This window comes from Camellia sinensis, chromosome 10 (assembly GCF_055761805.1).
Source record: "Camellia sinensis isolate YWXY chromosome 10, ASM5576180v1, whole genome shotgun sequence".
NCBI classification, from domain to species: domain Eukaryota; kingdom Viridiplantae; phylum Streptophyta; class Magnoliopsida; order Ericales; family Theaceae; genus Camellia; species Camellia sinensis.
Genome location: NC_138970.1, coordinates 172777033 through 172786665, shown reverse-complemented (window position 1 = coordinate 172786665; position 9633 = coordinate 172777033). Strand labels below are relative to the sequence as shown.

Below are 9633 nucleotides of genomic sequence, written 5' to 3'. Positions count from 1 at the left end.
CACTTTTAGGTTTCGTTTGGGAAAAAAGGTTGGGTTGAGCTTGAGACTATTTTAATCATAAAATGACAAAATAAACTTTTTAACCTAATAAGACAAAATATTTCATATAACTCATAATCATGACATTTTTTTTCCTACAAAAAGTCAAAAAAATTTAAAAATTATTTTCAAACAAATTTTTTTAATCCTAATCTAAAATAATCAAAAAATTAAAAAGTCAACCCGCTTACCAAACTCAAACAAGAATTGAAATACTTGTCTTGTAAACAGAACTTTTTGATAATTACCCCAACTTAGAGCATCTCCAACGGTGTACCAAATGTTTCACCAAATCTGAGTTAAAAAGGGGTCATTTCCTTAATTTGATACTTCGCGCTCCAACGGTTCAACATCAAATCTGTTTCATCAAATTTGTGCTGGGCAACCGGTCGGTTGACCGGCCGGTCAACCGGTAATGGCAAAAAATTTTTTTTTTTTTTTTTTTTTTACCGGTTTGAACCTTTTTTTTTTGAATTTTTTGAACTTTTGGTGGTCGACCGGGTGGTCAACCGGCTGGTCGACCACCTAGGCAAAAAAATTTTTTATTTTTTATTTTTTTGACTGGTTTGAGCCTTTTTGTGAACGGTCTGAACTTTTTCCAGGGCGACCGGTTGGTCAACCGGTTGGTCGACCCGTTCGTCTCATCCCAACGGTTAGGAACAGTGATTTGGTGAAATGTTTCACCTGCACTCAGTTTGGTACCATTTTTGCTGAATTCTGGATTTGATATTCATTTGATGCAACGGTTGGAGCATGGAAAAGTACATTTTTCATCAAAATTTAAATCTGATATCAATTTTGGTTCAACGTTGGAGATGGTCTTAGATACCAATTGGGTAGGTTTGAATTGTTGGGTTCGTTCATCACTTCTGTCACAATCTTCACAGACAATTTTACCCTTCATCATTCCTCTTTATTCCAACTAGCTCAATATATAAAATTACAGAATTGATGTGCTTTCTAGTCTTTCAACATCCAAAAAAAAAAAGAAAATGAAAAAAAATCCCAAGTAAGCAAAATATCTCCACCTCAACTCTTTCGGTGTCTCACTTCTCTCTCCTCTTTCTCTATCCTCTAGACCTACGCGCAGCTCGTCGACATGGCCGTAGTGCTCGGAAACCTAGCACTACTTCTAGACATTACCTCGCCGCGGACTGCAGTTCTCGATCGCAAGACTCGTCCGGTGCCCGTGCCCGTGCCGGTGCCGGCTGATGTCTTATTGAGCCTGTTCAAGAAAGAACCTCACCACCACATCTCCGCCGCCATCGCCGCCGCAAACAGCTTCGAATTTGATAAAGAGAATCGTAATCAGAGATCTGGCGTGCGAGGGAAGGCGAATTCGAAGGATAATGCGGTGGATTTCGCTGGTTTGAGCGACGATGATAGTAATGGAAACGGAAATGGATATGAGGATGAGGAAGAAGAGGCGTTTGATTGGGAGAAGGAAATGAGGAAGAGAGTGAAGGAGATTGAGGAGATGAGAGAGTTGGAGAGGGAGGCGGAGGAGTTGCAGAGTCGAATGGAAGATGGTGAAGGTGAAGGAGAGGGCAAGGAAGAGACTGAGGAAGAGAAGAGGATGAGAGTAAGAAAGGAGCTCGAAAAGGTTCGGTTTTGATTTTTTTTAATTTTTAATTTTTTTTTGGTCTCAACACTCAAATTAGTGAAAAGAAAAGAATATGTGAAAATATGTGTTTGATTGCTCAGAAAATGGAGTATAAGAGAAGATTAACAATCTGAAGCTTAGATTGTTCAGTTAAACGATTCTTTAGAGTTGTAATTATCGAGAGAGGCATTTTCACTTGCTTTTTTTTTTTTTTTTTTTGTTTTGGAATTAATTCTTATATTGTATTACAATGAATCCAATGAATTATAATCATAGGTTGCTCAGAAAATGGAGTAGAAGAGAAGATTAACAGCCTGAAGCTTATATTTTTTGGTTAAACGATTGTGTAGAAGTTCTAACTCAATCATAACTATGAAGATCAAATACAATACAATATTTGTACAATCATATTTCACTTACTTAAACAAGTTTGTTTAATTTCTAGTTTTTTCTCAGCAACCAAACAGAGGAATAAGCAACTCTAACTGTTTATTTTCTTTTCCTTATTTATCTAAGGATTACGGAGGCTAGTTCTGGCATAAATAAGATTGCCATCAACATATTATGGTTTTTTGTCAGTAGTTGTGAACCTAAAGGTTTTGTTATTTTGACATGGGAAAATAGGTAGCTAAGGAGCAAGCAGAGCGGAGAAGGATGGCTCAGTTGATGTTCGAATTAGGTCAGAGGGCTTATGGGAAGGGTATGTATGGACGTGCCATTGAGTTTCTGGAAGGTGCTCTTACAATCATTCCCAGGCCAACTCTGTTTGGTGGTGAGGTGGGTTTGATATCTAAACAGAGGAATGTCTATGGTGAATTTGGTTGTCTTACTGGATATGTTTGATTGAGGACTAATGTGAAACAATGGTTTTTATTTTCAGATTCAAATATGGCTTGCTATGGCTTATGAGGCTCATAACCGCCATGCAGATTGCATTGCTTTGTATAAGCAATTAGAACAGAAGCATCCCAGCGTCAGCATCCGGCGCCAAGCTGCAGAACTTCGCTACATCCTACAAGCACCAAAGCTCAAGATATCGCAGGAGGAGATGGTAACCATACCATTGATAGGTTCTAGCTATGATAGGTGAGTTGGGATTTTACTTGATTGTGCATTTCATTCATTACTGAAAATGCTATTTGTGGCTTTAGTTACTTTGTAAGATATCTCACATTTTCTACGGTAGTTAGAAATATGCGAATGATATGGGTGGGAGGGCTGGGGTCTAAAAAATAGTAACAATGCAATTGTTTGGTTTAGGTATCAAACAATGATAATGATAGCATTGATTAGGTCGGGAACAGTAGGAGCCCTAACTACTCTACAAACAATTTTAGGACTGAAGTAGTTTTTCCAGCCACACTGGGCATGTAGGAACATCAGTTTTGGGCCTTTATCAATTTCCAATGTTCCCAAACTGAGCTAGTTTGGCATACAGATCCGAAGTGCTTGGCTTCGACCGGATTCAAATGCAATATAGAAGTCACTCTATTAATGAGTCCCAGAACACTTGCGGGCTCAGAGCTTTCCGGGATCTACGCATCAGAACAACGGGTGTGATGGAGTCCAAACAATGGGCGTGATGGAGTCCGAACAAAGGACTCGATCCCGAGGACGGTGAGTGAAGATAAATTCACTCTTTAGTTAAACCAACCCATACCCGGGTTGAGATGACACTATCTAGAGGGTCTTTGAGACTCGGTAATATTTGCGGCAGGACATTCTCTTGAACTACCTCTGACCTTTTTGCGGTAGGGCGTCCTCTGAGATTACCCATGACCCTTTGGATGATTGGGAATCATTGGTTAGGTGTGGCTAAGAAGAAGGGTTTGTCGAGAGGTTGATCTCCTCTTCGGGATTTTCCTCATCCTCGGAGAGGTCACCTCCTCGGACAAGATGGTTAGGGAGAATATTCTCCATGTGCCTTGCACATGGGCTCCATCCTACATCATGAGGTGCCTGTAAATAGTACCCACCCATAGCTTCACAAGGGTTGGATTTTGAACATTTTTTGAAAAAAAACTAATTTCCCTTCTTCATTATCAACCTTAAGAGTGAAAGTGGGAAATCCATGGGAGCGCCTTGCCATTATTCTCTCTCGAACTAACTACTTTGCCTTTTTCTTTATCGAATCTCTTATCTCCATCATCTCTTTGCTATTGTGTTCTTAGTTATGACTGTTGAAGAATCAAAGCCTCTCATCATTTCTAGAGAAGAGTTTTCTTCAAAGATTTTCGAAGATCTTCAAATTTTCCAACAACATTCTTGAACCCTCTTATACATTTTCTCTTTGCTATTTTGTTCTTAGTTGTGACTGTTGAAGAATCTAAGCCTTTCATCATTTCTAGAGAATTCGGATTATCCTATGATCTTCGAAGATCTTCAAATTTTTCGACAACATTCTTGAACCCTCTTATACAGTGATAAGGAGGATGCAAGTGTCTTCCTTCTATAACCTACAAACGAGTGTCTGATTGCATATGAATTGAGCTATGGCTTGTGAATTATCTTTCCTTTATAAGGGATTGATTTTCCAACAGTAGAGGACTAACCTCCTTTTTTAATGGATAAATTACAATAACCTTCCATAAGGTTTATGACAAATACATATCCCTCTTTGTGATTTTGAAAATTACAGAGGTCCTCTAGTTGCTTAATGGTGGTAACGAAAAAATGAAAATTGCCTTATTATCTTCATAAAATTCTGAAAGGTTAGGCTTTGTTCATCCATTCCCTTTCCTTTCCTTCTCTCTTTAACAATCTGGTTATGTTTTTTTTTTTTTTTTTTTAGCATCAACAAAATTTCATTAAAAAAGAAAAGTGAAAGAGGACAAGAAGTCTTCGTACAAAGAAAGAGAGAGAGAAAGAGCAAAACAAAAGCACAAAACTCCTAACCCTAGGGATGGCAAACAGTAGCCCAATCTCTAGAGATCAAGAACAAAGGGACTCCTTGAAAAGGAGGGGATACAAATGCCCAAAATGAAGCCAAATATTTCGTCCTATACCACAAAGCCTCTACACTTGTTTCCTTGCCATCAAAGATTCTAGCATTTCTCTCCATCTATATAGCCTAGAAAATAGCAAAAAAAATGCTTGTCCACATTGTTTTGGCTCTCTTGGTTCTCCTAAACCCTTTAAACCTAATAAGAAGCATTTAAATGCAGTCCCGCAGAGCAACCCACTGCTCATCACATAAGCCAAAAAGACGCTACCATAATACACAAGCTATCGGGCAATGAAGGAATAGATGATCCACTACCTCCAAGTTCTCTTGCACATCACACACCATTGAGGGCAAAAAGAGTGATTAGGCCTTCTCCTTTGGAAAACATCATTACTTAAGACACTCTTTTGACCCAATGACCACATCAAAAACTTCACTTTATGAGGGACAAGCGCTTTTTAAATTTTCTTATGAGAAAGAAATAAGGGAATAGAGGGATTATCAATAAGTTATGAAGCATGGACACTCCAAAATCAGTGCTGTGGCGGCCGACACGGGACACGTTAGATGGTGTGTCCCTTTAATTTAATAATTTTTTTTGTAGGGGACACGGCGGGGACACACGTGTCCATATGGGGACACGGCAGGGCTAATTTTATTTTATTTATTTATTTATTTTTCTTTTGCCTCTCTTATTTAGTACTTTTGTGAAGAATATTGTTAGCTGTTGAATGTTTTCTCCTTCTTGTCTTAGTTCTTGTTATCGTTTATTATGACTTTTTTATAAATGGATGATTTATTAATTTGTTTAAATGTATTAGTTATATTTATTGAATTAATGTTACTATGTTAGTGTTTGTTAATTTTGATTTAGGATGAATGTAATATGAATCTACATAACACATAAAAATATATAAAAATAAATAAAATAAAATTCGCCGTGTTCTCTGCTGTGTCTGTGTCCCCATTTTTTGGAAATTGCCATGCTCCCGTGTCTATGTCTGTGCTTCATAGTCAATGAGCTTATCAAAAAAAGACTTACATGAAAAGACCCCTGAGAAAACAAGATTCCACACTCTAATATCACAAGAGGAAGAAAGAGAGACCCCCTTGAGCACTACCAACAAAGATGCCAACTCCACCGCCTTTCTATCATTCAAGTTTCTAATGAGATCAAAATTCCAAGAGAAAGGTGCCATAGAAGAGCATGCCACCGACACTACTGAAACATTTCAAGAACGAACCAACCGGTAAAGAAGAGGAAAAGATCTATCAAACGAGATATCTCCTAACCAAACATTCTCCCAAAAACGGATGGTCACCCCATTTCCCACTTTCAATAAAAAGAAGTTAGACACAAGTGGATGCAAACGAGAAATGGATTTCCATGGTGAACGACAATTGCTTCTATTAACCACATTAGAATCTCTACCATTGAGTTGAACTCCATACTTGCTTTTAACAATTGAACACCATAGCGATTCACTTTCAACAGAAAATCTCTACAACCACTTGCCCAAGAGAGCAATATTCCTAGCAACGATGTTCCCGATAGCCAAACCACCTTTTTTTTCCTAAGAAGAAAAACAGTCTCCCATCTAACCAAAATGAACCCCTTTGCCCTTTTCACACCCTTTGTAAAGAAAATTTCTCATCAATTTTTCAATTTTCCTCGCAATGCTAATCGGAATTTTGAAAAGGGACAGGAAATAAATAGGAATGGTTCTTAATACGGATTGTACCAAAGTATATCTCCCCCTTTTAGACAACAAAGCTCGCTTCCATCCCTCCAATCTTTTCCCAATTTTGACAAAAACAGGTTCCCAAAAGGATGCCAATCTAGGATCTCCTCCCAATGGAAGCCCAAGTATTTGAGAGGAAAGGAACCAATGGAACAGCCCAACATATCCGCCACCCTAGCTAAGATTAATACCCACAACATTGCTCTAGCTAAGATTGACCTTGAGGCCCAACACAATTTCAAAAATTCTCAAAATCTTTAGCAAACTCCCCACCATATTTTCCTCCTTTGATGAGAAGAATATAGTATCATCCACAAATTGTAAATGAGTAACTCCAATCCTATCACTTCCCACTACAAACCCCTCAATGACACCCTTATCCTTAGCTAAATCAATAATCCTACCCAACACATCAGCAACTAAAATAAATAAAAAAATGATAATAAAGAATCACCTTGCCTTAGATTCCTAGATGCTTGAAAAGAATCCTTAGCCTTGCCATTTACAATGACTGATATATTGCATGACGACAAGCACTCCTAAATCCACATTCTTCACCTGACTCCAAACCCCTTCCTTTTCAAAACAAAATCTACAGAGCCCCAATCAACATGGTTATATGCCTTCTCAAAGTCTACCTTAAAGACAACACCTTCTTTATGTAGTCCCCTATACTCCACAACCTCGTTAGCCACTAAGACTGCATCCAATATCTGCCGTCCCTGCACGAACGCACCTTGTGCTGAAGAAATAGTTTCCCCAAGGACAACTCTAATTCTCCTTGAAATTCTCCTAGAAAGCACCTTCGCTAAAATCTTATAGAGAGATGTAACCAAGCTAAAGGGTCTAAAATTCCCAATCTTGACCGATTTCTCCTTCTTGGGAATTAGACAAATGAAGGATGCATTGGTGTACAAATTAACCTTCCCACTCTCAAAAGATTCCCTTTTACAGTCTAGTTATGTTAGGACCTTAAAGTGCACCAATTAGGAAAAAGATTTGAGGAAATTGACTAAGATGGCTTGGTTATGTAAGAATCAACTATTAAGATCAATGACTTTGCCATGGGGAATGATTTGCTAGCTAAACACACTGCATGAAGTTATTTTACTTGTGGTTGGGTGCTTGTGTTTGGTGCAGGGGAATGGTCTAGTCTCTGGGCGTTTACTAGGGCTCCTTGTTGAGAGTTTGCTCTGCAATCAACTGCCATCTGTCTTTGTTTAAAAACCAGAATATTCCTTACATTGCTTCTAGTATAATGCCTCTTTACTAGACCTTTTTTCTTCTTGTTTTTTAAACTCCCTTTTTAGGGATATGTTCACTAGAAAGTTGTATTTCTATCTTCCCTATTTTGTCTGGAATCAAGTCTGTCGTATTATTTGAGCAAAATAATATCCAGGATTTAGTTATGGAGAAGCCACACTACTTTGTGTTTTCAATGAACATATTATTTAACCCTTTAAACAAAGGAAAAAACAGCCTTCTGGTCTCATTTTCAGGGTTTGTCTTTAAGAAATCATAAGCTTCTCCGAATACTCGTTGTTGTATGCCACAGTTAGTGTCTAGCCTCTTTGAAATCATAAATGCCTTCCCATGTCAAAAGGAACTGATGGAATTATCTATATTGTTGTTTCCAGCTATGCAGGAACATGGAGTGATAAATACAAGGACAGAGATGAAAGGAGATTTGGGTCAACAACAAATCAGCTTCCATCAACCAGAGACTTTTTAGGGGACTTCTTGGTATGGCGGCCTCCGGTTGGTTTGGAGAATAACCAAGCTTTCTGGGTAGCTTTAACATTATGGATGGGTGTGGTTGCGGCTGCACTCTTTCTTCAAAGATGAAGCATGTATGAATGCTAGTTGCAATTGTTCTGTCGGATCACAACTTGTAAGGTGTGGTCATTGTTGAACATGTATTATTGTAAATGAACTTTTATTCCAAGATCCTCGTGAAATATATCAAATGTTTGAAACAAAAAAAGTGTGATTATTTCTTGAATGCTATATTATTCTTTAATCTCTGAAATCTGTTGTGAATGTGGTGTTTCTTTTTTGTTGATAGCTACAATCATATCACGTTTCTTTTACAAAAATAGACAATCTATTCTTGAAAGTATGTGTAGGTGTGTTTTTTTAAGACAAATACGAGTTGATCACATAGTTACTTATGTCTGATCAATATGAATATTTACATGAATGATAATAAGTCTCACAAAAATAAGTTGTTTGGAGCACCAAATTAAACTTTGAAATGGGCCTAATAGCACCTCATGTCTTACGAGATGAGTTAAGATGAGTTGGACCCTTGATACCCTATAAGGTGCCAAACGCCGTCTAATTGTGCCATCCCAGTAAGTTTAATATGGTACCTTGAAGGTGGCCATAGGTTGAATTGGTTTATATTAGAATCAAATATAATTGAATGGACATTGAACAATAAATCTCAGCTTTTTATACCCAGAATTGAACTAGCTGTACAATGGCATCAAAATAACCAAATCGAGCCCTTTAATAACTAACTTTTGAAGGTCGAGTTGATTCAATACTTTAATTAGACGGTCTTTGAGTGATTTCTCACTCCAAAACAGGAGTTAAAAGAAAGAAATACTCTTTATTATTCCATGCGTCCCAATTTAGGGGTTGTTTGGGATGTCCTAAATAAATGTACTTTTTGTCTTTTTAGACTAAAAAATTGAGGAAGAAAATATAGATGTTTGGGTTAACTTTTTGACTTTTTATAAAAAAAAATATGTAATAAAAAATTATAAAAATTGGTTTGTAGAAGAAAATTAAGATTGGGAGTTGTGCAGCCGTAATTGTTGACTTTTGGTTAATAGTGTTAACTTTTTAATTTTTTAAGTAATTTTTTAACTTTTTCTGGACATGTCAAACTTGGCCTTAATGGCCCTTTTGAGAGTGTCAACTTTTTATTTTTTATTTTGATTTTTTAGAGACATGCAATCATTATACTTAAATTCAAAATTTAAAATATTTTTTCAATAATGCCCTTTTCTCTTCAATTTTTTAATATATTTATAATCATTCAATAGGGATAGGATAGTTTTGAAAAATCACATATTATTTACTTTGACTTTTTTAAATTGGACTATTATTTTGAGAAAATCTCAAAATAAAATAATGGATCAATAAAATGAGACCGAGGGAGTACTTGTTTTTGTTGGTTTTTATTCTTTGTTTTACTTGCATTATACGAAAATGTTAACAAATTTGAGTACTAAAGTTTGGATGTTATTTGAGTGTCATCAACGTTTCCATTGTATTTCATTTTTTCCATTTTCAAT

At 36.9% G+C, this 9633-nt stretch overlaps 1 protein-coding gene across 1 annotated transcript; it reads left to right on the top strand.

Annotated features, from left to right (window-relative positions):
* Positions 1-981: 981 nt before the first annotated feature.
* Positions 982-8444, top strand: LOC114295213 (Tetratricopeptide repeat (TPR)-like superfamily protein). The gene is made up of 4 exons (XM_028239417.2): positions 982-1642; positions 2267-2419; positions 2523-2728; positions 7966-8444. Exons 1-4 carry the CDS (start codon positions 1139-1141, stop codon positions 8171-8173), a joined length of 1071 nt encoding a protein of 356 aa, XP_028095218.2. The 5' UTR covers positions 982-1138; the 3' UTR covers positions 8174-8444.
* Positions 8445-9633: the final 1189 nt, after the last annotated feature.